This window comes from Agelaius phoeniceus, chromosome 35, assembly GCF_051311805.1.
Source record: "Agelaius phoeniceus isolate bAgePho1 chromosome 35, bAgePho1.hap1, whole genome shotgun sequence".
NCBI lineage: Eukaryota > Metazoa > Chordata > Aves > Passeriformes > Icteridae > Agelaius > Agelaius phoeniceus.
The window spans coordinates 1096918-1122075 of record NC_135299.1 but is presented as its reverse complement, the minus strand read 5'-3'; the positions used below and the strand labels follow the sequence as shown (position 1 = coordinate 1122075).

Here is a 25158-nt window from a genome sequence, read left to right as displayed (position 1 = left end):
GGGAATCAGGAAAATCCCATTGAATCCCAGGGGACTTTTCAGGGAATCCCAGGGGGAAATCCCACAGGAATCCCAGGGGAGTTTTTCAGGGGGGCTTTTCCAGGGAATCCCAGGGGGGTTTTGGGGTGTTCCCAGCCCCGATCCCAAGGGTTTTTCCCGGTTTTTGGGGCCCCTGTCCCACCTGCATGCGCAGGTCCAGGCGGGATCGCCGCTCCCACCACTCCTGGCGCTCGGTGCAGGCGTTGGCCTCGCGCTGCTCCCGCTGGATCCGCTCGAATTCCCGCAGGATCCCGCTCAGGGGGGCCTGGAGAGGGACAGGAGGGGTTTGGGATCCCAGTCCCGGGAACTGGGGGGGATTTGGGATCCCAGTCCCGGGAATTGGGAGGGGTTTGGGATCCCAGTCCCGGGAATTGGGAGGGATTTGGGATCCCAGTCCCTGGAACTGGGGGGGATTTGGGATCCCAGTCCCTGGAATTGGGAGGGGTTTGGGATCCCAGTCCCTGGAATTGGGAGGGGTTTGGGATCCCAGTCCCTGGAATTGGGAGGGGTTTGGGATCCCAATCCTTGGATGAGGAGGGGTTTGGGATCCCAGTCCCGGGAATTGGGAGGGATTTGGGATCCCAGTCCCTGGAATTGGGAGGGATTTGGGATCCCAATCCCTGGAATGGGGAAGGATTTGGGATCCCCATCCCTGGAATTGGGAGGGGTTTGGGATCTCAATCCCTGGAATTGGGAGGGGTTTGGGATCCCAGTCCCGGGAATTGGGAGGGATTTGGGATCCCAATCCCTGGAATTGGGAAGGATTTGGGATCCCAGTCCCTGGAATTGGGAGGAATTTGGGATCCCAGTCTCGGGAATTGGGAGGAATTTGGGATCCCAGTCTCGGGAATTGGGAGGGATTTGGGATCCCAGTCCCTGGAATTGGGAAGGATTTGGGATCCCAGTCCCTGGAATTGGGAGGGATTTGGGATCCCAATCCCTGGAACTGCACGTGTCTCCATCCCAGGAAAAGGATGAAGAGGAGGATGAGGAGGGTGAGGAAGGAAAGGATGGAGCCAGGATCCCATCCCTGGAACGGTCAGTGCCCCCCCCACCCCAGGAGACGGATGAAGATGAAGATGAGGAGGATAAGGAGAAGGAGGAGGATGAAGATGAGGAGAGGGATGAATAGAAGGAGGATGAGGATGAGAATGAAGACAAGGACAAGGATGAAGATGATAAGGATGAAGACGATTAAGACGAAGACGAGGATGAAGACGAGGATGAGGAGAGGGAGAAAGAGGAGGAGGAGAAGGATGAAGATACGGACGAAGATGAGGATGAGAAGGAGGATTTGGAGGAGAAGGAGGAGGAGGATAAGGACATGGATGAAGATAAGGATGAGGAAGAAGACAAGGACGAAGACAAGGACGAAGACGAGGATGAAGACAAGGAAGAGGACGAGGAAGAGGACGAGGAAGAGGACGAGGATGAAGATGAGGACAAAGACGAGGACGAAGATGAGGAAGAGGACGAGGAAAAGGAAGACAAAGAATAGGAAGACGAGGAAAAGGAAGACGAGGATGAAGACGAGGAAGAGGATGAGGAAGAGGATGAGGAAGAGGATGAGGCTGAAGACGAGGACAAGGAAGAGGACGAGGAAGAGGACGAAGAGGAGGACGAAGACGAGGATGAAGATGAGGATGAAGATGAGGATGAAGACGAGGATGAAGACGAGGACGAGGACAAGGAAGAGGACGAGGACGAGGAAGAGGACGAGGACGAAGATGAAGACAAGGATGAAGACGAGGATGAAGATGAGGAAGAGGACGAGGAAGAGGACGAGGAAGAGGACGAGGAAGAGGACGAGGAAGAGGACGAGGAAGAGGACGAGGAAGAGGACGAGGAAGAGGAAGAGGACGAGGAAGGCCGCTGTGACCTGGCCGCGCTCGGTGGCGATGCGGACGCTGAGGGGCTCCTGGCCGCGCTCCAGCCGGGTCAGCAGCAGCGCGTCCCCGAGGGCGCCGGGCGTGGCACTGACCAGGCACAGCTGGCACACGGTGACACCTGAGGGGACACCCCCAGCTCAGGAATTCTCCCAAAATTCCACCCCCATGGAATCCCCAAAAATGGAAAAAATTCCCAGACCAAAATTCCAACCATTCCCACCCCATCCGAGGCCACCTCCGTGTCCCCAGGGGTGGCACTGACCAGGCACAGCTGGCACACGGTGACACCTGAGGGGACACCCCCAGCTCAGGAATTCTCCCAAAATTCCACCCCCATGGAATCCCCAAAAATGGAAAAAATTCCCAGACCAAAATTCCAACCATTCCCACCCCATCCGAGGTCACCAAATAACCCAAACTGGGAATTTGGGATTTTAGGCCCAAACTGGGAATTTGGGATCTCCCAGCCTGGAATTCCCAAGCAGGGAATTTGGGATTTTATCCCCAAACTGGAAATTTGAGCTTTCCCAATCCCCACACTGGGAATTTGGGATCTCCCAACCCCTGATGGGGAATTTGGGATCTCCCAATCCCCACACTGGGAATTTGAGATTTTCCCAATCCCCAAACTGGAAATTTGGGATCTCTCAATCCCCACACTGGAAATTTGGGCTTTCCCAATCCCCATGCTGGGAATTTGGGATTTCCCAACCCCTGGATAGGGAATTTGGGATCTCCCAACCCCTGGATGAGGAATTTGAGATTTTTCCAATCCCCACACTGGGAATTTGGGACCTCCCAACCCCTGGATGGGGAATTTGGGATTTTCCCAATGCCCACACTGGGAATTTGGGATCTCCCAGCCCGGAACCCCAGCACTGACCGCTGGGAATCTTCTGGAGCTGCTCCCGGAACCGCTCCCGCTCCGCCGGCCCCAAACCCGCGGAGCTGAACTGGAAAAGCTCCTCGAGCTCGGCCAGGTGGGACTGGGAATCCTGGGAATCCTGGGAATCCTGGGAATTATCCTGGGAATTATCCTGGGAATCCTGGGAATCCAGGGAGAGGCCCCGGAGCTGATCCGAGATGTCCCCTCCAGCTGCTGCTGCTGCTGCTTTCCTCTTCTTCCTGTGGGGTCATCCCAAAATTCCTTGGGATGGGGATTTGGGGATGGGGGATACAGGAGAGGGATATGGGATGGGAATATGGGATGGGAATATGGGAGATGGGATGGGGATATGGGATACAGGATATAGGATGGGGATGTGGGATGAAAGATATGGGATGTGGGATGGGAATATGGGAGATGGGATGGGGATATGGGATAAAGGATATGGGATGGGGATGTGGGATAAAAGATATGGGATGTGGGATGGGAATATGGGAGATGGGATGTGGGATTGGGATATAGGATATGGGATGGGGATGTGGGATTGGGATATGGGATGGGGACATGGGATCTGGGATGAGCCCCATTCCCTGTTGGGATGTGGGATGTGGGATATGGGATGAGCCCCTTCCTTATGGGGGAATCCCCAGTGGGGACATTGGGAATGGGGACATTGGGAATGGGGACATTGGGAATGGCACCCAGTGCCCTGGGGATGAAGGGAGGGGACACTGGAAGGGGACAGGGACATTGACACGGGGCACTGGAAGGGGACATTGGAGGGGGACATTGGACAGGGACGGGGACACTGGGAAAGGGCCAAGGACACTGGACAGGGGCAGGGACACTGGAAAAGGGGTGGGGACACTGGACAGGGATATGGACACTGGGAAGGGGACACTGGACAGGGACACTGGACAGGGATGAGGACACTGGACAGGGACGGGGACACTGGACAGGGACACTGGGAAAGGGACACTGGGAAGGGGACAGGGGACACTGGACAGGGACACTGGACAGGGATACTGGAAAAGGGATGGGGACACTGGGAAAGGGACAGGGGACAGGGACACTGGGCAGGGATGAGGACACTGGACAGGGACACTGGGAAAGGGACACTGGAAAAGGGAGGGGGACACTGGGAAGGGGACAAGGACACTGGGAAGGGACACTGGGAAAGGGACACTGGACAGGGATGGGGACACGGACACTGGGAAGGGGACAGGGACACTGGACAAGGAGACTGGACAGGGACACTGGACAGGGACACTGGGAAGGGGACAGAGGACAGGGATGGGGACACTGGGAAAGGGACAAGGACACTGGGAAGGGGACACTGGGAAGGGGACACTGGGAAAGGGACAGGGACACTGGGCAGGGACACTGGGCAGGGGACAGAGGACAGGGATGGGGACACTGGGAAGGGGACAGGGACACTGGACAGGGACACTGGGCAGGGGACACTGGGAAGGGGACAGGGGCCACTGGGAAAGGGACAGGGACACTGGACAGGGACACTGGGCAGGGGACAGAGGACAGGGTGCCACCGGGAGGTGCCAGCCTGGGACCCACCGTGCCCTGGTGTGGACGATGGCCAGCAGCTGGTGGCGCATGGTGACACTGAGGGACTCTGCCAGCAGCCCCGCGGTGGCCAGCGGGTCCCTGTCCCCGAGGGCCATGGCCAGCAGCTGGCACAGCTGGGCATAGACTGAGCCCGGGGGGAAGTGACCGACCCAGGCCAGCGCCTCGGCCAGCAGGGACCGGACAGCGGCCAGAGAGGGGACAGCGGCCAGAGAGGGGACACCTGGGGGACAGAGGGGACAATGGTCAGTGAGGGGACACCTGGGAAGGGACAGAGGGGACAATGGTCAGTGAGGGGGCACCTGGGGGACAGAGGGGACAATGGTCAGTGGGGACAGCGTCCAGAGAGGGGACACCTGGGAAGGGACAGAGGGGACAATGGTCAGTGGGGACAGTGTCCAGAGAGGGGACAGTGTCCAGAGAGGGGGCACCTGGGGGACAGAGGGGACAGTGGTCAGTGGGGACAGAGGGGACAGTGGTCAGTGGGGACAGTGTCCAGAGAGGGGGCACCTGGGGGGACAGAGGGACAGTGGTCAGTGGGGACAGAGGGGACAGTGTCCAGAGAGGGGACACCTGGGAAGGGACAGAGGGGACAGTGGTCAGTGGGGACAGAGGGGACAGTGGTCAGTGAGGGGACACCTGGGAAGGGACAGAGGGGACAGGGTCCAGAGAGGGGACACCTGGGAAGGGACAGAGGGGACAGTGGTCAGTGGGGACAGAGGCCAGAGAGGGGACAGCGTCCAGAGAGGGGACAGGGTCCAGTGAGGGGGGACCTGGGGGAAAGAGGGGACAATGGTCAGTGGGGACAGAGGGGACAGTGGTCAGTGAGGGGGCACCTGTGGGACAGAGGGGACAATGGTCAGTGAGGGGACAGTGTCCAGAGAGGGGACAGGGTCCAGAGAGGGGGCACCTGGGAAGGGACAGAGGGGACAGTGGTCAGTAGGGACAGTGTCCAGTGAGGGGTCACCCAAGGGGACAGAGGGGACAATGGTCAGTGAGGGGCCACCTGTGGGGACAGAGGGGACAATGGGGACAGTGGGGACAGTGGTCAGTGAGGGGTCACCTGGGAGGGGACAGAGGGGACAGTGGTCAGTGGGGACAGAAGGGACAGTGGTCAGTTGGGACAGTGTCCAGTGAGGGGTCACCCAAGGGGACAGAGGTCACAGTGGTCAGTGAGGGGGCACCTGGGAGGGGACAGAAGGGACAGTGGTCAGTGAGGGGACAGTGTCCAGAGAGGGGTCACCTGGAGGGGACAGAGGTCACCGTGGTCAGTGGGGACAGGAGGGGTCAGAACAATGGGGAAAGAGTTTGGGGGCAAGAAAGGAAAAGTTTGGGAGGAAAAGTTTTGGGGAAGAAGGGAAAATCTGGGGAAAGGAAGAAAAATTTGGGGAAAGGAAGAAAAATTTGGGGAAAGGAAAAAGTTCAGGAGAGGGAAGTCCTGAGAAAAAGGAAGGAAAACTCCTGAGAAAAAGAAGGAAAACTCCTGGAAAAGGAAGGAAAACTCCTGGAAAAGTCAGGCCATGCCCAGCTGAGCCCCAAAATCCCAAAACCGCCCCAAAATTCCCCAAATCCTGCAAATTCCAGGCGCTCACCAGGCCGGGCAGAGGGGTGGGGTCCCTCTGGATTTGGGGCTTCCCCCTTGTCCCCAATTCCTGGGATTTCCTCGCTGGCCCCACCTGGAAAAGATGGGGCAGGTTTGGGGTTAAAAAAGGCAATTTTGGGGTCATCAAGGTGAAAACCCCCCCCAAAAATCCCCCAAACTCACCTGGGGGCAGTGGGGGGAGCTCGAAGCTCAACTCTTCCTCCTCCTCCTCCTCTTCCTCCTCCTCCACGGCCCTCAGGGGGTCCCGCTCCTCAATCCCAGAAAATTCCCAGTTCCTTTTTTCCTCCAGGATTCCACTTTGGGGGTTCCCCCTCTCCTTCTTCTCCCGGGGACCCCCAGCCCGGCGGGGACCCCTGTTCTCCTTCTTTTCCTGAGTTTTTTTGGGTTTTCCCTTCTCCTTCTTTTCCGCGTTTTCCATTTTGGGATCTCGCGGTTTTTCCGCGTTTTCCGCTTTGGGGTTTCCCCTTTTCCCCGCGTTTTCCACTTTGGGATTTCCTGGTTTTTCTGCATTTTCCACTCTGGGGTTTCCCCTTCTTTCCCTCTTTTCCAGAGCTGTTTGGGGGATGTCGTTTTCCTTCTTTTCCAGATTTTCCACGTGGTTGATTCCCCTTTTTTCCCTCTTTTTGGGGGTCCCCAGCTCCTTTCGGGGCCGTCCCCGCCGGGGCCGAGCCCCAATTCCTGGAGAATTCCCGGGGGATTTTTGGGGCTGAACCCTCCTCTTGGCACAGGAACTTTTCTGGGTGGTTTTGGGGGGATCTGGGGGAATTTGGGGCTCCTCGGGGTCGCTGTCACTGAATGTCACCTGAAAAAGGGAAAGGACAAAGGGGTTCAGCCCAAAATTTTCATCCCAAAATTTTTCCTCACACTCCCACTAAATTTCCCCCACCCCACTAAAATTTTCCTTCCTTTGCCAAAATTTCCTATCCCCAAACCTTCTCTCCTCACCATTTCCCCCTCAAATTTCCATCCCAAATTTCCCTTCCCAAACTTTTCCCCCCCAATCATTTCCTCCCAAAATTTTCCCATCCCAAACTTTCCCTCCTCCCGATTTCCCCCCCAAATTTCCATCCCCACATTTCCCTCCCAATTTCTGCCCCTCAAAGCTTTGCCCCCCAAATCTCCCATCCCAAATTTCCCTCCCCAAACTTTCCCTTCCTCCTGATTTCCCCCCCCCAAATTTCCCTTCCCAAACTCTGCCTTCTCCCAATTTCCCTTCCCAAATTTCCCTTCCCAAATTTCCCTCCCCAAATTTTGCCTCCTCCCAATTTCCCCATCCCAAATTTCCCTTCCCAAACTTTGCCTCCTCCCAGTTTCCCCATCCCAAATTTCCCTTCCCAAATTTCCCCCCCCCCAAAATTTTCCCTCCTCCTGATTCCCCCCCAAATTTCCCATCCCAAATTTCCCTTCCCAAACTTCCTCCCTGCCAGATTTTCCCACCCATCCCTCCCCAAATTTCCCTTCCCAAATTTTGCCTCCTCCCGATTTCCTCATCCCAAATTCCCCCTCCCAAATTTCCCTTCCCAAACTTCCCCCCGCCAGATTTTCCCACCCGTCCCTCCCCAAATTTCCCTTCCCAAACTTTGCCTCCTCCCAATTTCCCTTCCCAAATTTCCCTTCCCAAACTTTGCCTCCTCCCAATTTCCCCATCCCAAATTTCCCTCCCCAAACTTTGCCTCCTCCCAATTTCCCCTCCCAAATTTCCCATCCCAAATTTCCCTTCCCAAACTTCCCCCCCCCCAAAATTTTCCCACCCATCCCTCCCCAAATTTCCCTTCCCAAACTTTGCCTCCTCCCAACTTCCCCATCCCAAATTTCCCATCCCAAACTTTGCCTCCTCCCAATTTCCCATCCCAAATTTCCCTTCCCAAACTTCCCCCCCCAAATTTTCCCACCCGTCCCTTCCCAAATTTCCCTTCCCAAACTTTGCCTCCTCCCGATTTCCCCCCCAAATTTCCCGCCCCAAACTTTCCCTTCCTCCTGATTTTCCCATCCCAAATTTCCCTTCCCAAACTTCCTCCCTGCCAGATTTTCCCACCCATCCCTCCCCAAATTTCCCTTCCCAAATTTTGCCTCCTCCCGATTTCCCCTTCCCAAATTTCCCTTCCCAAACTTCCCCCCCCGCAAATTTTCCCTCCTCCCAATTTCTCCCCCCAAATTTCCCATCCCAAATTTCCCTTCCCAAACTTTTCCCCCCCCAAATTTTCCCACCCATCCCTCCCCAAATTTCCCTTCCCAAACTTTGCCTCCTCCCAACTTCCCCATCCCAAATTTCCCTTCCCAAATTTTGCCTCCTCCCGATTTCCCCCCCAAATTTCCTGCCCCAAACTTTCCCTTCCTCCTGATTTTCCCCTCCCAAATTTCCCTTCCCAAACTTCCTCCCTGCCAGATTTTCCCACCCATCCCTCCCCAAATTTCCCTTCCCAAATTTTGCCTCCTCCCGATTTCCCCATCCCAAATTTCCCTTCCCAAACTTTCCCCCCCCCAAAATTTTCCCTCCTCCCGATTTCCCTCCCCAAATTTCCCATCCCAAACTTTTCCCCCCCAAATTTCCCTTCCCAAACTTTACCTCCTCCCAATTTCCCCATCCTAAATTTCCCTCCCCAAACTTTCCCCCACCCCAAACTTTGCCTCCTCCCGATTTCCCCCCCAAATTTCCCGCCCCAAACTTTCCCTCCCTCCTGATTTTCCCTCCCAAATTTCCCTTCCCAAACTTTTCCCCCCCCAAATTTTCCCACCCGTCCCTCCCCAAATTTCCCTTCCCAAACTTTGCCTCCTCCCAATTTTCCCTCCCAAATTTCCCTTCCCAAACTTTTCCCCCCACCAAATTTTCCCAGCCATCCCTCCACAAATTTCCCTTCCCAAACTTTCCCCCCCCCCCCAAAATTTTCCCTCCTCCCGATTTCTCCCCACCCCAAATTTCCCATCCCAAATTTCCCATCCCAAATTTCCTTTCCCCAATCCTTTCCCCCCAATCAAGCCCAAACTCACCCTGATGCGGGACTTGACCCTTCCTGGGATTTTGGGGGCCCTGCGGAGCCGGGAGCTGCCCCCGGGCGGGGAGGGCTCCTCGCTGAAGATGGTGAAGGGGGTCCTGGGCCCCCCCAGCAGCGCTTTTGGGGGCGCCCCCGATTTGGGGTGGGGGGTGCAGGGCCCCCCCGGCCGCAGGACAATGGGGGGAACCTCGGGGTCCGAGTCCCCAAGGGTGAAAACGTCCCCAGCTTTGGGGAGTTTCACTTTTGGGGTCTTCCCCGCCTTGGCTTTGGGGGCTTTGGCTTTTTGGGGTGCGGATTTGGGGGGAGCTTTGGGGGTTTTGTGGGGTTTGGAGGGGTCGGGAGGGGGCCGGGGGGTCCAGGCCTGGGCCAGGACATCGTCCACGGAGCGACCGAGGGCGGCGGCCGCGCGGCCCAGGGTGGCCACGGCTTTGGCCAGCAGCAGAGTGGCCACGGCCACCCCCAGGCCGGCCACGGGGGGACTCTGGGACCCCAGCAGGGTCAGTCCCCGCTCCAGCTCCTCGTCCCAAACGGGATGGGACTGGCACGGGCTGGCCAGGCTCTGGAGGGCCAGCGTGGAGTAGGCAGCGGCCACCAGCTCAGCCAGGGGGCCCGGGGGGCTGTCCCCAAGGGGGGCCCTGTCCCCAAGGGGGGCCCTGTCCCCAATGGTGTCCCCATCCCCAATGGTGTCCCCATTCCCAGAGGGGTCTGACACAGTCCTGTCCCCGTCCCTGATGGTGTCCCCATTCCCAGAGGGGTCTCTGTCCCTGGAGGGATCCCACAGGTCTCTGTCCCCAAGGGTGTCCCCATTGCTGGAGAGGTCCTGCACACTCCTGTCCCCAGGATTGTCCCCGTCCCTGATGATGTCCCCATTCCCAGAGGGGTTCTGCTGATTTCTGTTCCCACTCCCAGGAATTCCCTTATCCCTGAAGGTGTCCCCATTCCCAGAGGGGTCTGACACACTCCTGTTCCTGTCCCTGATGTCCTCATTCCCAGGAATTCCCTTATTCTTGATGGTGTCCCCATTCCCAGGAATTCCCTTATCCCTGACCATGTCCCCATTCCCAGAGGGGTCTGACAGATCCTTGTCCCCATTCCTGACCATGTCCCCATTCCCAGAGGGGTCTGACAGATCCCTGTCCCCATTCCTGACAATGTCCCCACTGCCAGGAGCTCCCCTGTCCCTGCTGATGTCCCCATTCCCAGAGGGGTCTGGCACACTCCTGTCCCTGTCCCTGATGTCCCCATCCCCAGAGGGGTCTGGCACACTCCTGTCCCCATTCCTGACCCTGTCCCCATTCCCAGGAGGAGCCCCCCTGTCCCTGCTGATGTCCCCATTCCCAGGAGGAGCCCCCCTGTCCCTGCAGATGTCCCCATTCCCAGGAGGAGCCCCCCTGTCCCCACAGATGTCCCCAAGCCCCACGCCCTGCACTCTGCCCCACAGCTCCCGTGCCAGGCGGGTGCCGGCGCTGGCGCACCGGGGCAGCACCTTCCTCACCAGGGCCAGCCCCGGTGCCACCTCCCCGGCCAGCAGCCACGTCCTGGCCTGTGCCAGGAGCCAGCGCAGCCCCAGGGCCACCAGGGCTGGGTCGCAGCAGAAGGAGCAGGGACATCCCGAGGGGTGGCTCAGGAATTCCAGACTTTTCCAGGCTTTTCTTCCCTTCAGCTCCGGCGAGGCCGTGAGGGCGTCCGGCTGCTCCGGGAGCGCGGCCGGGGCCAGGAGGGCCAGGGAGGGACCCTGCAGGAATTCCTCGTCCTCCTCCCCGCCAGGAACGGGGTCAGGAACGGGATCCAGGGGGTTCCTCCTCTCCAGGTGGCCCTTCCGGAGCTGGATCCTGGCCCAGCGCTGCCGAGGCTCCCGCCGGGGTTTGGGGTCTGGAATTCAGGGAGGATTTGGGGTTTGGAGTCATGCAGGGAATGGGTCCCAGCAGGGTTTGGGTTCTGGAGTGAGAATTCAGGGAATGGGTCCCAGCAGGGTTTGGGTTCTGGAATTCAGGGAGGATTTGGGGTTTGGAGTCATGCAGGGAATGGATCCCATTGGGGTTTGGGTTCTGGAGTGGGAATTCAGGGAATGGGTCCCATTGGGGTTTGGGTTCTGGAATGGGAATTCAGGGAATGGATCCCAGCAGGGTTTGGGTTCTGGAATGGGAATTCAGGGAATGGGTCCCATTGGGGTTTGGGTTCTGGAATAGGAATTCAGGGAATGGGTCCCATTGGGGTTTGGGTTCTGGAGTGGGAATTCAGGGAATGGGTCCCATTGGGGTTTGGGTTCTGGAATGGGAATTCAGGGAATGGATCCCAGCAGGGTTTGGGTTCTGGAATGGGAATTCAGGGAATGGGTCCCAGCAGGGTTTGGGTTCTGGAATGGGAATTCAGGGAGGATTTGGAGTCATGCAGGGAATGGGTCCCAGCAGGGTTTGGGGTCTGGAATGGGAATTCAGGGAATGGGTCCCAGCAGGGTTTGGGGTCTGGAATGGGAATTCAGGGAATGGGTCCCATTGGGGTTTGGGTTCTGGAGTGGGAATTCAGGGAGGATTTGGGGTTTGGAGTCATGCAGGGAATGGGTCCCAGCAGGGTTTGGGTTCTGGAATGGGAATTCAGGGAGGATTTGGAGTCATGCAGGGAATGGTTCCCATTGGGGTTTGGGTTCTGGAGTGGGAATTCAGGGAGGATTTGGGGTTTGGAGTCATGCAGGAATGGGTCCCAACAGGGTTTGGGTTCTGGAATTCAGGGAGGATTTGGGGTTTGGAGTCATGCAGGGAATGGGTCCCAGCGGGGTTTGGGTTCTGGAATTCAGGGAGGATTTGGGGTTTGGAGTCATGCAGGGAATGGGTTCTGGAATGGGAATTCAGGGAATGGGTCCCAGCAGGGTTTGGGTTCTGGAGTGGGAATTCAGGGAATGGGTCCCAGCAGGGTTTGGGTTCTGGAATTCAGGGAGGATTTGGGGTTTGGAGTCATGCAGGGAATGGGTCCCAGCGGGATTTGAGCTCTGGAGGGGATGGAGGGGATGCTTGGGGTTCTCTTCCCAAAGGGATTGAACTCTGGAGGGGATAATTTGGGATTTTTCCAGCCCAAAGAGGGGTCTGGGAACCCGGATCCAACAGGTCCCAGATGGAATTTAACTCTGTGAAGGAAGGAGGGGAAAATTTGGGATTTTCCAGTCCAAAGAAGGGTCCAAAAATTTGGATCTTGTCCGAGCCTGATCCTTCCCTCGGCCCCAGCTGGGATCCCTGGAATTTCCCCCATTCCCAGATGGGATTTCCCCCATTCCCAGGTGGGATTTCCCCCATTCCCAGACTGGGATTTCCCCCATTCCCAGTGGGATTTCCCCATCCCAGTGCTCACCAGTCTGTGGCTGGAGCAGGAACTGGGCGTGCTGGAGGTGGGCCTGGCTCAGCTCCAGCTCCCCCTGCTGCAGCTCCAGCTGGGACTGCAGCACCAGGAACTGCGCGCACCTGCGGGAAAACGAGGCAAAAATGGGAAAAATGGGAAAAAATGGGGGGGAAAATGGGAAAAAAGACCCCTCAGAGCCCACCAGAGCTGGGAATGAGCTCCTGCCCTGCCATTCCTAAGGGATCCTCATCCCAATGATCCCAATGACCCCATTCCCAATCCCAGTGACCCCAATGATCCTGTTCCCAATCCCAATGACCCCGTTCCCGATCCCAATGATCCCAATGACCCCATTCCCAATCCCAGTGACCCCAATGATCCTGTTCCCAATCCCAGTGACCCCATTCCCAATCCCAATGACCACGTTCCCAATCCTGTTCCCAATGACCCCAATCCCATATTCCCAGTGACCCCAGTCCCACATTCCCAATGACCCCAATCCCATTCCCAATGACCCCAATCCCATTCCCAGGGACCCCAATGACCCCAATCCCATTCCCAGTGACCCCAGTCCCACATTCCCAATGACCCCAATCCCATTCCCAATGACCCCAATCCCGTTCCCAATGACCCCAATCCCATTCCCAGTGCCCCCAGTCCCACACTGACCGTCGGGCCGCCTGCAGGTGTCCGGCCATGCTCAGCCCCTCAATCCCAATCCCATTCCCAGTGACCCCAATCCCATTCCCAATGACCCCAATCCCATTCCCAATGACCCCAATGACCCCAATCCCACATTCCCAGTGCCCCCAGTCCCACACTGACCGTCGGGCCGCCTGCAGGTGTCCGGCCATGCTCAGCCCCTCACCTTGTACAGCACCTCAATCCCAATCCCGTTCCCAATGACCCCAGTGACCCCAATCCCACATTCCCAGTGCCCCCAGTCCCACACTGACCGTCGGGCCGCCTGCAGGTGTCCGGCCATGCTCAGCCCCTCAATCCCAATCCCGTTCCCAGTGACCCCAGTGACCCCAATGACCCCAATCCCATTCCCAATGACCCCAATCCCATTCCCAATGACCCCAATCCCATTCCCAGTGCCCCCAATCCCACATTCCCAGTGCCCCCAGTCCCACACTGACCGTCGGGCTGCCTGCAGGTGTCCGGCCATGCTCAGCCCCTCAATCCCAATCCCATTCCCAGTGACCCCAGTGACCCCAATGACCCCAATGACCCCAATCCCATTCCCAATGACCCCAGTGCCCCCAATCCATTCCCAGTGACCCCAATCCCACATTCCCAGTGCCCCCAGTCCCACACTGACCGTCGGGCCGCCTGCAGGTGTCCGGCCATGCTCAGCCCCTCAATCCCAATCCCGTTCCCAGTGACCCCAGTGACCCCAGTGACCCCAGTCCCATTCCCAGTGACCCCAATCCCATTCCCAATGACCCCAATCCCATTCCCAGTGCCCCCAGTCCCACACTGACCGTCGGGCCGCCTGCAGGTGTCCGGCCATGCTCAGCCCCTCGCTGCAGAAGGCCCTGGCCCTGGCCTGCACCTCGCACTGGCCCAGCAGCGTCGCCAGGCGCTGGCAGCAGCCCAGGGCGTCCCCCAGCACCTGCCACTTGTGCACCAGCGCCGCGCCTGGGGACAGCGGGGTGGCACTGGGGACACTGGGAGGGGTCCCGGGGACACGGAGCATTCCCAGGAGAGAATGGAGATCCTGGACCTTCCCATGGAGCTCAGCCCATTCCAAGAGATCCCAACCCTTCCTGAGGGACCCCAAGCCATCCCAGAGGCTTCCAGGATCTCCCAGGGACCCCAAACCCATCCCATCCCACCCCAGGGACACCAATCCCATCTCTGGGACCCCAGTCCCACCCCAGGGACCCCAATGCCACCCCAGGGACCCTGATCCCAGGGACCCCAATCCCATCCCACCCCACTCCAGTGACCCTGATCCCACCCCAGGGACCCCCACCCCACTCCAGTGGCCCAAATCCCACCCCAGGGACCCCAATCCCATTCCAGTGACCCCGATCCCACCCCAGTGACCCCAATGCCATTCCCGTGACCCCAATCCCATTCCAGGGCCCCCCAGCCCACCCCAGTGACCCCAATCCCACCCCAGTGACCCCAATCCCATTCTAGGGACCCCGATCCCACCCCAGTGACCCCGATCCCACCCCAGTGACCCCAGTGCCCCCCAGTGACCCCAATCCCACCCCAGTGACCCCAATCCCACCCCAGCGACCCCAATGCCATTCCTATGACCCCAATGCCATTCCCGTGACCCCAATGCCACCCCAGTGACCCCAATGCCCCCCAGGGCCCCCAATGCCACCCAGGGCCCCCAATGCCACTCATGACCCCAGTCCCACCCCAGTGCCCCCGATGCCCCCCACCCCACCCCAGTGACCCCAATGCCCCCCAGGGCCCCCAGCCCAGCCCAGTGACCCCGATCCCACCCCAGTGACCCCAATGCCCCCCAGCCCAGCCCAGTGACCCCAATCCCACCCCAGTGCCCCCAGTGCCCCCCGGCCCAGCCCAGCCCAGCACTGACCGCAGTCGGGGCCGGGCTCCTCGGGCGCGCGGCTGCGGGCGCTGCCCAGGACCTCGCTGCCCATCAGGGACACCAGGACGCTCCTCAGCAGCTTCTGCGCCTCCAGCAGGGCCACCTTGGGGCTGCTCCAGCCTGGAATTCCATGGGATCAGCACGGGGGGGTCCCCAGCCCTTCATCCTCCTCCTCCTCTTCCTCACAGCAGAGCTCCCCCGAATCCCAACTCGCCCTTCCTCTTACTCTTCCTCCTCAGCCCAAATCCACTCTTCCTTCTCCTCTCTAAACTCCTTCTCCTTCCTCATCCCAAACTCTCTCTCTTCCTCTTCCTCATCCTCAAGACTGCTCTGTGTTTCTCTCCATCCCTAAATTCCCTTCCTCTTCCTCCTCATCCCTAAACTCCCTCCCCTCCTCTTCCTCATCCTAAACTCTCTCCCTCTTCCTCCTCATCCTAAAACTCTCCCCTTCCTCTTCATCATCCCAAACTCCCTCCCTCTTCCTCATCCCAAATTCTCTTCCTCTTCCCCCTCCTCCTCCCAAATCCCCCCTTCCTCCTCCTCACCCCAAAACCCCTCCCTCCTTTTTCTCCTCCTCATCCCAAACCCCTCCCTCACTCTGTCCATCCCAAATTCCCTCCTCATCCCAAACTCTCTTCCTCTTCCTCCTCATCCCAAACTCCTTCCCTCTTCCTCCTCCTCATCCCTGAACTCCCGCCCTCTTCCTCCTCATCCAAAACCCCTTCCCTCTTCCTCCTCCTCACCCCACTCTCTCCTTCTTCCTCCTCATCCCAAACCTTTTCCCTCTTCCTCCTCACCCCAAAACCCTCTCCCCTCTGTCCATCCCAAATTCCCTCCCTCATCCCAAAACTCCTTCCCTCTTCCTCCTCACCCCAAAACTCGCTCCCTCTTCCTCATCATCCCAAACCTTTTCCCTCTTCCTCCTCATCCCAAACTCCTTCCTTCTTCCTCCTCCTCATCCCTGAACTCCCTCCCTCTTCCTCCTCATCCCAAAACTTTCCCTCTTCCTCCTCACCCCAAAACTCTTTCCCTCTTCCTCCTCATCCCAAACCCCTCTCTCCCTTTGTCCATCCCAAATTCCCTCCCCACCCCAGACCCCTCCATCCTCTCCCTCCCCACCCCAAACCCCTCCATCCTCTCCCTCCTCACCCCAAACCCCTCCATCCTCTCCCTCCCCACCCAAACCCCTCCATCCTCTCCCTCCTTCACCCCAAACCCCTCCATCCTCTCCCTCCCCACCCCAGCCCCTCTGTCCCTGTGTCCCCATCCCAGGTTTTCCCCTTTTCCCCACCCTGCTGCCGGATCAGCTCCCGGAGCGGCGCCTCCAGGTGCGCCGGGGGCAGCTCCAGGAACGTGGCCACCACCTGCAGGGCCTGGGCCTGGGCCAGGAACCAGCCCCGGGTGGCCCTCTGGGCCTGGGGCTCCCTCAGGGCCTGCAGCAGCAGGGGAACGCCCTGATCCGCCTGGAGAAACGGGGAAAAATGGGGGAAAATGGGGGAAAATGGGGGAAAATGGGGGAAAATGGGGGAAAATGGGGAAAAATGGGGAAAAATGGGATTTGGGATCATGGCGGGTGATCCCATCACAATCCCACCCATCCCAGTCCTCTTAATCCATGCCAATCCCATTCCCCCATCCCAGTCCCCTTCCAGCAGCAGGGCCATGCCCTGATCTGCCTGGAAAAACGGGGAAAAATGGGAAAAAATGGGATTTGGGATCATGGCGGGTGATCCCATCCCCATCCCACCCATCCCAGTCCTCTTATTCCATCCCAGTCCTTTTATCACATTCCCCCATCCCAGTCCCCTTCCAGCAGCAGGGCCATGCCTTGATCTGCCTGGAAAAACGGGGGAAAAATGGGGGAAAAAATGGGGGGAAAAAATGGGGGGAAAAAGGGGAAAAAAGTGGGAAAAAATGGGGAAAAATGAGGGAAAAATGAGGGAAAAAATGGGGAAAAATGGGGAAAAATGGGGAAAAAATGGGAAAAAATGGATCAAGAATGGGAAAAAATGGGGGGAAAATGGGGGAAAAATGGGGAAAAAATGGGGGAAAAAAGGGGGGAAAAAAGGGGGAAAATGGGGAAAAAATGGGGAAAAAATGGGGAAAAATGGGGAAAAAATGGGGAAAAAATGGGGAAAAAATGGGGAAAAAATGGGGAAAAAATGGGGAAAGAATGGGAAAAGAATGGGAAAAGAATGGGAAAAGAAGGGGGAAAAAAGGGGGGAAAAGGGGGGGAAAAAAGGGGAAAAAAAAGGGGAAAAAAGGGGAAAAAAGGGGAAAAAAAGGGGAAAAAAAGGGATTTGGGATCACAGGGGGTGATCCCATCCCAATCCCACCCAGTCCTGGTCCTTTTATCCCATCCCAATTCCCTTCCAGCAGCAGGACCACGCCCTGCCCTGCCAGGATTTGGGATCACCCAATCCCCCACCCCAAAACTGCCGATTTGTTTGGGTTTTTTTTTTAGGAGAATCCCCATTTTTTGCCTTTTTCTGGAGGCAGCAGAGGTGGCTGCGCAGCAGGAGCCGGGAATGGCGCAGGAGCAGCCGGGAATCCTCGGAGCCCTCGTCCTCCCCCAGGCACAATTCCAGCTCCTCCAGGAAAACCTGGGAATGCCACGCCTGGATCGGCACCAGCACCCCCTAACCCCATCCTGGGGGGGGATTTTCCCGGGATTTTTGGGATTTCCCCGGAATTCTTGGGATTTCCCCAGGAATTCTTGGGATTTCCCCAGGACTTTTGGACACCCGCAGTTCCCAAGGTGTCCCAAACCCAACGGGCGTCCTGGGATTTTTGGGATTCCCGCAGTTTCCCAGGATTTGGGGAGGACATTCCCTGGTTTCCCTGGATTTCCCTGGATTTGGGCAGGACATTCCCAGGTTTCCCAGGTTCCCAGGTTTCCCAGGACATTCCCAGTTTTCCCAGGACACTCCTGTTTTTCCCAGGCCATTCCCAGGCCATTCCCGTTTTTCCCAGGCCATTCCCTGGATTTCCCAGGCCATTCCCATTATTCCCAGTCCATTCCCATTTTCCCAGGCCATTCCCAGTTTCCCCAGCCCATTCCCATTCCATTCCCATTTTTCCCAGGCCATTCTCTGGATTTCCCAGGCCATTCCCAGTCCATTCCCATTTTCCCAGGCCATTCCCGGTTTCCCCAGGCCATTCCCATTTCCCCAGGCCATTCCCTGGATTTCCCAGTCCATTCCCATTTTCCCAGTCCATTCCCATTCCATTCCCTGGATTTCCCAGGCCATTCCCATTCCATTCCCTGGATTTCCCAGGCCATTCCCATTCCATTCCCTGGATTTCCCAGGCCATTCCCAGTCCATTCCCATTCCATTCCCAGGATTTCCCTGGCAGTACCTGGGCGTGCCCGGGGCTCTGCAGCTGCAGGAGGACGCGGCTGATCTGGCTCAGGGCTTCGGCCGCCCCCAGGGCGTCCCCGAGCCTCTGGCACAGCGAGAGCAGCAGCAGGAAACTCTCCAGGGCCTGGAGGGGCTGGGGAGAACCCCAAAAACCACGGGTGAACCCCAAAAACCACGTGTGAACCCCAAAAACCACGGGTGAACCCCAAAAACCACGGGTGAACCCCAAAAACCGCGCGTGAACCCCAAAAACAGCGGGTGAACCCCAAAAACCGCGGGTGAACCCCAAAAACCGCGGGTGAACCCCAAAAACCGCGGCCACGACCTCGCCCTGCCCTTCCTCAGCCCAGGGTTTGCCCCCTTTCTCCTCCTCATCCCGAATCCGCCCTTTCTCCTCCTCATTCCTTCATCTCCTCTTCATCCCAAATTCCCTCCCTCTTCCTCTTCACCCCAAACTCTCTCCTTCCTCATCTCCAAGCTTCCTCCCACCTCGCCCTCCTCTTCATCGCGAAATTCCCTCCCTCCTCTTCCTCATCCCAAAACTCTCTCCTTCCTCCTCTTCCAAAATCCCTCCCTCCTCTTCATCCCAAATTCCCTCCCTCTTCCTCCTTATCCCAAACTCTTTCTCTCTTCCTCTTCATCATCCCAAACTCCCTCTTCATCCCAAAATCCCTCCCTCCTCTTCATCCCAAATTCCCTCCCTCTTCCTCTTCATCATCCCAAGTTCCCTCCCTCCTCATCCCAAACTCTCTCCTCTTCCTCCTTATCCCAAACTCTTTCCCTCTTCCTCTTCATCATCCCAAACTCTCTCTTCATCCCAAAATCCCTTCCTCCTCTTCATCCCAAAATCCCTTCCTCTTCATCATCCCAAGTTCCCTCCCTCCTCATCCCAAACTCTCTCCTTCCTCCTCTTCATCGCTAAATTCCCTCCCTCCTCTTCCTCATCCCAAAGCTCTCTCCTTCCTCCTCTTCCACATCTCCAAACTCTTTCCCTCTTCCTCTTCATCCCAAACTCTCTCCTCTTCCTCCTCATCCCAAACTCTCTCCTCTTCCTCTTCATCCCAAATTCCCTCCCTCTTCTTCCTCCTCTCCATCCTAAATCCCCTCCCTCTTCTTCCTCCTCTCCATCCCAAATTTTCCTCTTCATCTCAAACTCTGCCTTCCTCTTCATCCTCCCAAACCTTCCCCCTCTTCCTCCTCATCCCAAACTCCCTCCCCTCCTCTTTCCCCCCAATTCCCTCCCTCTTCATCCCAAACCCTTCTCCTTCCTCCTCTTCATCCCAAACTCTCTCCCTCTTCATCTTCATCCCAAATTTCCTGTCCTCCTCTTCATCACCCCCAAAACTCTCCCTCCTCTTCATCATCCCAAACTCCCTCTTCATCCCAAAATCCCTTCCTCCTCTTCATCCCAAATTCCCTCCCTTTTCTTCCTCATCATCCCAAGTTCCCTCCCTCTTCATCCCAAACTCTTTCCCATCCTCCTCTTCATCCTCCCAGACTTTTCTCCTCTTCCTCCTCATCCCAAACTCTCTCCTTCCTCCTCTTCATCACTAAATTCCCTCCCTCCTCTTCCTCATCCCAAAGCTCTCTCCTTCCTCCTCTTCCACATCTCCAAACTCTTTCCCTCTTCCTCTTCATCCCAAACTCTCTCCTCTTCCTCTTCATCCCAAATCCCCTCCCTCTTCTTCCTCCTCTCCATCCTAAATCCCTTCCCTCTTCTTCCTCCTCTCCATCCCAAATTTTCCTCTTCATCTCAAACTCTGCCTTCCTCTTCATCCTCCCAAACCTTTCCCCTCTTCCTCCTCATCCCAAACTCCCTCCCCTCCTCTTTCCCCCCAGTTCCCTCCCTCCTCATCCCAAACCCTTCCTGCCTTCCTCCTCCTCATCCCAAAACTCTCTCCTTCGTCCTCTTCACCCCAAATTCTCTCCCTCTTCATCTTCATCCCAAATTTCCTGTCCTCCTCTTCATCATCCCCAAAACTCTCCCTCCTCTTCATCATCCCAAACTCCCTCTTCATCCCAAAATCCCTTCCTCCTCATCCCCAAAACCCCTTCCTCTTCATCATCCCAAATTCCCTCCCTCTTCATCCCAAACTCTTTCCCATCCTCCTCTTCATCCTCCCAAACTTTACTCCTCTTCCCCCTCATCCCAAACTCTCTCCTTCCTCCTCTTCATCACTAAATTCCCTCCCTCCTCTTCCTCATCCCAAAACTCTCTCCTTCCTCCTCTTCCACATCTCCAAACTCTTTCCCTCTTCCTCCTCATCCCAAACTCCCTCCCTCCTCTTTCCCCCCAATTCCCTCCCTCTTCATCCCAAACCCTTCTCCTTCCTCCTCTTCATCCCAAACTCTCTCCCTCTTCGTCTTCATCCCAAATTTCCTGTCCTCCTCTTCATCATCCCAAACTCTCTCTTCATCCCAAAATCCCTTCCTCCTCTTCATCCCAAATTCCCTCCCTCTTCATCCTCCCAAACTTTTCTCCTCTTCCCCCTCATCCCAAAGCTCTCTCCTTCCTCCTCTCCCACATCTCCAAACTCTTTCCCTCGTCCTCTTCATCCCAGAACTCTCTTCTTCCTCCTCTCCATCCCAAATTCCCTCCCTCTTCTTCCCCCTCTTCATCCCAAACTCTTTCCCTTCCTCCTCTTCATCCTCCCCAACCTTTCCCCTCTTCCTCCTCATCCCAAACTCCCTCCCTCCTCTTTCCCCCCAATTCCCTCCCTCTTCATCCCAAACCCTTCTCCTTCCTCCTCCTCATCCCAAACTCTCTCCTTCCTCCTCCTCCTCCTCCTCCCGCCCTGCCACAGGGGCTCACCCTGTCCTGGAGCCGGTAGAGCGCGGCCAGGACCCGCAGGGAGCTCAGGGTCTGCTCGGGGCTGCGCACGGAGGGGACTCCGGCACCTTCCAGAAGCTTCTTCCACAGGGAAAAGGCTTCGTCCAAGGGCTTGGACAGAGCTGGGGGGATCAGGGGGGATCAGGGGGGATCAGGGGGGATCAGGGGGGATCCCCCACAAAACACCAAAGCTGTTCCCAAACTGGGATAATCCTGGGGGAGTCATTCCCACCCTGCCGGGGGCTTGTGCTTCCCACAAAACCTCCTTAGTGGTGCTGGAAGGGCTCTTCCCAATCCACCAGGGCCCCAAAAATCCCTTCCCAATCCATCAGGGTTCCAAAAATCCCTTCCCAATCCATCAGGATCCCAAAAAACCCCTTCCTAATCCATCAGGATCCCAAAAAAACCCTTCCTAATCCATCAGGGTTCCAAAAATCCCTTCCCAATCCACCAGGGTCCCAAAAAAATCCCTTCCCACCCATCCAGGGTCTTCATCCATCCCACAAAACCTCTTCCCTCATCCCAAAAATCCCTTCCCAACCTGCCAGGATCCCATAAAAGCTCTTCCCAACCTTCCAGGACCCCCATTCCCCCCATTCCCCCCGGCCTCACCGCGGTCGGAGCTGAGGCTGCACCGGATCCCATCGGGCGCCCCCGGCCGCTGCCCCTCGGGCTCCTCCTGATCCCAGCCCGGCCCCGGAGCCCGGCCCCGCCCGCGCCGCTCCCGGGCCACGCTCTGGGAAAGGACAGGGAATGCCAGGAACCCCAAAAATCCTGGGAAAATCGCACCCAGGGAATGCCAGGAACCCCAAAAATCCCGGGAAAATCGCACCCAGGGAATGCCAGGAACCCCAAAAATCCTGGGAACATCGCACCCAGGGAACGCCAGGAGCCCCAAAAATCCCGGGAAAATCGCACCCAGGGAATGCCAAAATCCCAAAAATCCTGGGAAAATTGCACCCAGGGAATGCCAAAATCCCAAAAATCCCGGGAAAATCGCACCCAGGGAACACCAAAATCCCGGGAAAATCACACCCAGGGAACGCCAAAATCCCAAAAATCCTGAAAAAAATCGCACCCAGGGAACGCCAAAATCCCAAAAATCCCAGGAAAATTGCACCCAGGGAATGCCAGGGCCCCAAAAATCCCGGGAAAATCGCACCCAGGGAACGCCAAAATCCCAAAAATCCCGGGAAAATCGCACCCAGGATTCGCCAAAATCCCAAAAATCCTGAAAAAAAATCGCACCCAGGGAACGCCAAAATCCCAAAAATCCTGAAAAAAATCGCACCCAGGATTTGCCAAAATCCCAAAAATTCCGGGGAAATCGCACCCAGGGAACCCCAGGAATCTCCAAAATCCCAAAAATCCTGGGAAAATTGCACCCAGGGAACCCCAGGATTCCCCAAAATCCTGAGGAGGGATTGGGAACCCCAGGATTCTCCAAAATCCTGAGGAGGGATTGGGAACTCCAGGATTCCCCAAAATCCCAAAAAACCCAGGAAAATCACACCCAGGGAACCCCAGGATTCACCAAATCCCCAAAATCCCGGGAAAATCGAACCCAGGGAACTCCAGGATTCCCCAAAATCCTGAGAAGGGATTGGGAACTCCAGGATTCCCCAAAATCCCAAAAATCCCAGGGAAATCGCACCCCAGGAAGGCTTTGGGGAACCCAGGGAATTCCAGGAATCCCCAAAATCCCAAAAATCCCAGGAAAATCGCACCCTGGGAACTCCAGGAATCCCCAAAATTCCAGGAAAATCATCCCCGGGATGGGTTTGGGGCACCCAGGAAACTCCAGAATTTCCCAAAATCCCAGGAAAAAAAATCACCCTGGGAAATCCGGGTGTCCCAAAATCCTAAAAATCCTGGGAAGGGTTTGGGATGTGCAGGGAAGTCCAGGATTTTCCCCAAATCCCAGGAAAATTCACCTTTTCCAGGAGGGCCTCGAGGGTGCAGATGTGGAGCCAGAGCAGGGCCTGGGCGCGTTCATCCAGGAGCTGATCCCGGATTTGGGAATTGCAGATTTGGGAATCCCGGGACAACGACTCCAGCAGCCTCAGGGACTCCTGGATGGCGTCCAGGGCCGAGCTGTGGGAACAGGGATTCCCAAAATCCCAGGAATCGACCCCAAAATCGTGGGAACAGCTCCCAGAATGGCGGGAATGGGACAGGGGGATTGGGATGGAGGATTTGGGATAAGGGGAATGGGGTGAGAGATTGGAGGGAGGAATGGGATCGGGACTGGGATGGAAAACCAGGGTGGAGAAATGGGATCAAGACTGGGATCAGGATCAGAACTGGGATCAGGATCAGGACTGGGATGGAGGAATGGGATTGGGGCTGATGAGGGACTGGGATCAGGGGTGGGATCAGGACTGGGATGGAAAACCAGGGTGGAGAAATGGGATCAGGACTGGGATCAGGATCAGGACTGGGATGGAGGATTGGGATCAGGATCAGGGTTGGGATCAGGGTTAGGATGGAGGATTGGGATCGGGATCAGGATTGGGATCAGGGTTGGGATCAGGGTTGGGATCAGGACTGGGCTCAGGATCAGGCTCAGCACCCACCAGTCTGTGTGGGCACTGAAGCTGTGGTTGCACAGGACCAGGATTGGGATCGGGATCAGGGTTGGGATCAGGGTTAGGATGAAGGATTGGGATCAGGATCAGGGTTGGGATCAGGGTTAGGATGAAGGATTGGGATCAGGATCAGGATTGGGATCAGGACCAGGACTGGGATCAGGATCAGGGTTAGGATGAAGGATTGGGATCAGGATCAGGATTGGGATCAGGACCAGGACTGGGATCAGGACCAGGGTTAGGATGAAGGATTGGGATCAGGATCAGGACCCACCAGTCCGTGGGTACTGAAGCTGTGGCTGCACAGGGCCTGGGTTGGGATCAGGATCAGAGTTGGGATCAGGATCGGGATTGGGATCAGGGTTAGGATGAAGGATTGGGATCAGAGTTGGGATCAGGACCAGGATTGGGATTAGGGTTAGGATGAAGGATTGGGATCAGGATCAGGATTGGGATCAGGACCAGGATTGGGATCAGGGTTAGGATGAAGGGCTGGGATCAGGACCAGGGTTAGGATGAAGGATTGGGATCAGGATCAGGATTGGGATCAGGACCAGGATTAGGGTCAGGATCAGGATCAGGGTTGGGATCAGCACCCACCAGTCGGTGTGGGCGCTGAAGCTGTGGCTGCACAGGACCTGTCCCAGCTCCAGCAGCGCCACCGCCCTGGGCAGGCTCCGTTCGGGGTCCAGCGTTCCCAGGGGGTCCCGTTCGGGGTCCAGCATTCCCGGGGGGTCCCATTCAGGGTCCAGCGTTCCCGGGGGGTCCCGTTCGGGGTCTGGTGCTCCCGGAGGGTCCCGTTCGGGGTCCGGCGCTCCCGGGGGGTCCCGTTCGGGGTCCAGCGCTCCCAGGGGGTCCCGTTCGGGGTCTGGTGCTCCCGGAGGGTCCCGTTTGGGGTCCGGCGCTCCCGGGGGGTCCCGTTCGGGGTCCAGCGCTCCCAGGGGGTCCCGTTCGGGGTCTGGCGCTCCCGGGGGGTGCCAGGCGCCCTCGGGGTCCCAGAGCCCCAGCAGGTCGCACAGGACGTTGTAGCGCTCGGGCCCCGTGGGGCCCCGCAGGGATTTGTAGGCCTGGAGCTCGGCCAGCAGCAGCAGCAGCAGGGTGTCCCCACACAGGGGCTGGCGGTGGCACCGGGACTGGGACTCCAGGGCGTCCCGCAGGGTCCTGGCAATGGGATCACGGGAGCAAACAGTGGGGTTGGCATGGGGCGATGGCAGGGGAGGCAGCTCCAACCCATCCCAGGGGGCTCCTGATTGCTCCCTCCCAATCCCATCCCTCCTACTCCATTCTCCCATCCCATTCCACTCCCAATGCCCCCATCCCATCCCATCCCATTCCCCTATCCCATCCCATCCCATCCCATCCCTCTTACCCCATTCCAATCCCGTTCCCCCATCCCAGCCCATCCCAATCCCAATCCCCCCACTCCATTCTCCCCATCCCAATCCCCTCTTCCCGCTCCCTCATTCCAATCCCCCATCCCAT

General features: G+C 57.4%; 1 protein-coding gene across 1 annotated transcript in view; it reads right to left on the bottom strand.

Moving 5' to 3' along the window:
• Nucleotides 1-25158, bottom strand: part of ESPL1 (extra spindle pole bodies like 1, separase) — a 50330-nt gene that overhangs the window by 16305 nt on the left and 8867 nt on the right. Inside the window, exons 8-27 of the mRNA XM_077192789.1 lie at nt 24277-24837; nt 23023-23182; nt 21701-21824; nt 21071-21210; nt 18257-18391; nt 17380-17499; nt 16188-16359; nt 14885-15016; nt 13809-13965; nt 12334-12443; nt 10393-10863; nt 8987-10113; nt 6161-6800; nt 5988-6071; nt 5639-5856; nt 5113-5168; nt 4387-4656; nt 2812-3053; nt 1919-2046; nt 182-304 (exon numbers count right to left, since the gene is read on the bottom strand). Coding sequence (XP_077048904.1) covers nt 182-304; nt 1919-2046; nt 2812-3053; nt 4387-4656; nt 5113-5168; nt 5639-5856; nt 5988-6071; nt 6161-6800; nt 8987-10113; nt 10393-10863; nt 12334-12443; nt 13809-13965; nt 14885-15016; nt 16188-16359; nt 17380-17499; nt 18257-18391; nt 21071-21210; nt 21701-21824; nt 23023-23182; nt 24277-24837 — 5170 coding nt within the window. The remainder of the gene's footprint in view (nt 1-181; nt 305-1918; nt 2047-2811; nt 3054-4386; nt 4657-5112; nt 5169-5638; nt 5857-5987; nt 6072-6160; nt 6801-8986; nt 10114-10392; nt 10864-12333; nt 12444-13808; nt 13966-14884; nt 15017-16187; nt 16360-17379; nt 17500-18256; nt 18392-21070; nt 21211-21700; nt 21825-23022; nt 23183-24276; nt 24838-25158) is intronic.